Source organism: Plasmopara halstedii, assembly GCF_900000015.1.
Source record: "Plasmopara halstedii genome assembly, contig: Scaffold_322, whole genome shotgun sequence".
Lineage (NCBI taxonomy): Eukaryota > Oomycota > Peronosporomycetes > Peronosporales > Peronosporaceae > Plasmopara > Plasmopara halstedii.
The window spans coordinates 1,042,960-1,043,931 of NW_020187243.1; the positions used below are offsets into that span (position 1 = coordinate 1,042,960).

Below are 972 nucleotides of genomic sequence, written 5' to 3' on the forward strand. Positions count from 1 at the left end.
CAATTGGCAAGAAACGTCTCGTACGCACTGAGCATCAAACTATCATAATTGCTGTCGTGGTCAATCGTGTTGCCTGCTGGCGTTGGTACGTTCTCGGACAAATTGGATTTAATAAGTTCGGCCTTGTTCGTGCAAAACTCCTTGAACGACTCATAACAAGAATCAACACTATTAATGTCTAACCCACTGCGGCGAAGCTGATTCAAGACATCTTCATCGCTTTTCAAGCTGTTGAACCAGTCCAGGAACAACCGTGTCCTCAATCGGTCAGCATCTGCATCTTTCTCCTCTTTCATCACGATTTGAACTAGCCGTTCTTCAGTAGAGTATTTTGTCAGCGTCGCCATCAAATTAAATAACGGCCTTTGGTTCTTATCAAAAAATTGGTCAAAAATCTTGAACAGTGTGCTGATGGACCGCAAGCTTTGAATACTGTTTGAGAACCTCAGCCAGATCTTTCATGGCTACCCAATGCGTAACCTGCTCGATCTTAAGCCCATTGGCCTTGGCTGCAGTATCTGAGACCGTTTTTGCGGCTGAAATCACAGATGCCGCAACATTTTCACCAAAACAAGCAAAAAGAACAGGTAACAAGCCTACTGTCTTGGCCGAATTTGCTGTGATATAGTAGCCGTGGTGCTCATCTTGAAATTCATAAGTATCTTAGGATTGCTCATGTTTTGTAATACTGTTTGTACTTATCTTTCATTAAAGACCCATCGACGTGTTTCTTTTCAAAACTATTGAGCAGCGTGTCGACTTCGTCTGTTGTTTCTAAGCTATTGAACCAGTAGCACATCAGATAGGATAGCAGCTGACTGTTAAACTCGAAACTTCTTTCAAGTGCATTTGTGGCAATTGCAATGACCACTACGTCAGGGTGAAGGGAGAAATATTGATGAAATGATAAAATTGGTTATATCAACTTCTTGTCATTTGTCGACAGGTACACATCGATGTACTCTATCCACG

The 972-nt window shown here is 42.1% G+C and overlaps 1 protein-coding gene across 1 annotated transcript; it reads right to left on the reverse strand.

Moving 5' to 3' along the window:
* Positions 1–42: 42 nt before the first annotated feature.
* Positions 43–296, reverse strand: PHALS_08341 (uncharacterized protein; the record flags this gene model as incomplete). The annotated part of the gene is made up of 2 exons (XM_024723672.1): positions 43–51; positions 90–296. The coding sequence occupies 2 exons, from the start codon at positions 294–296 to the stop codon at positions 43–45; spliced, it is 216 nt and encodes a 71-aa protein (XP_024574625.1).
* Positions 297–972: the final 676 nt, after the last annotated feature.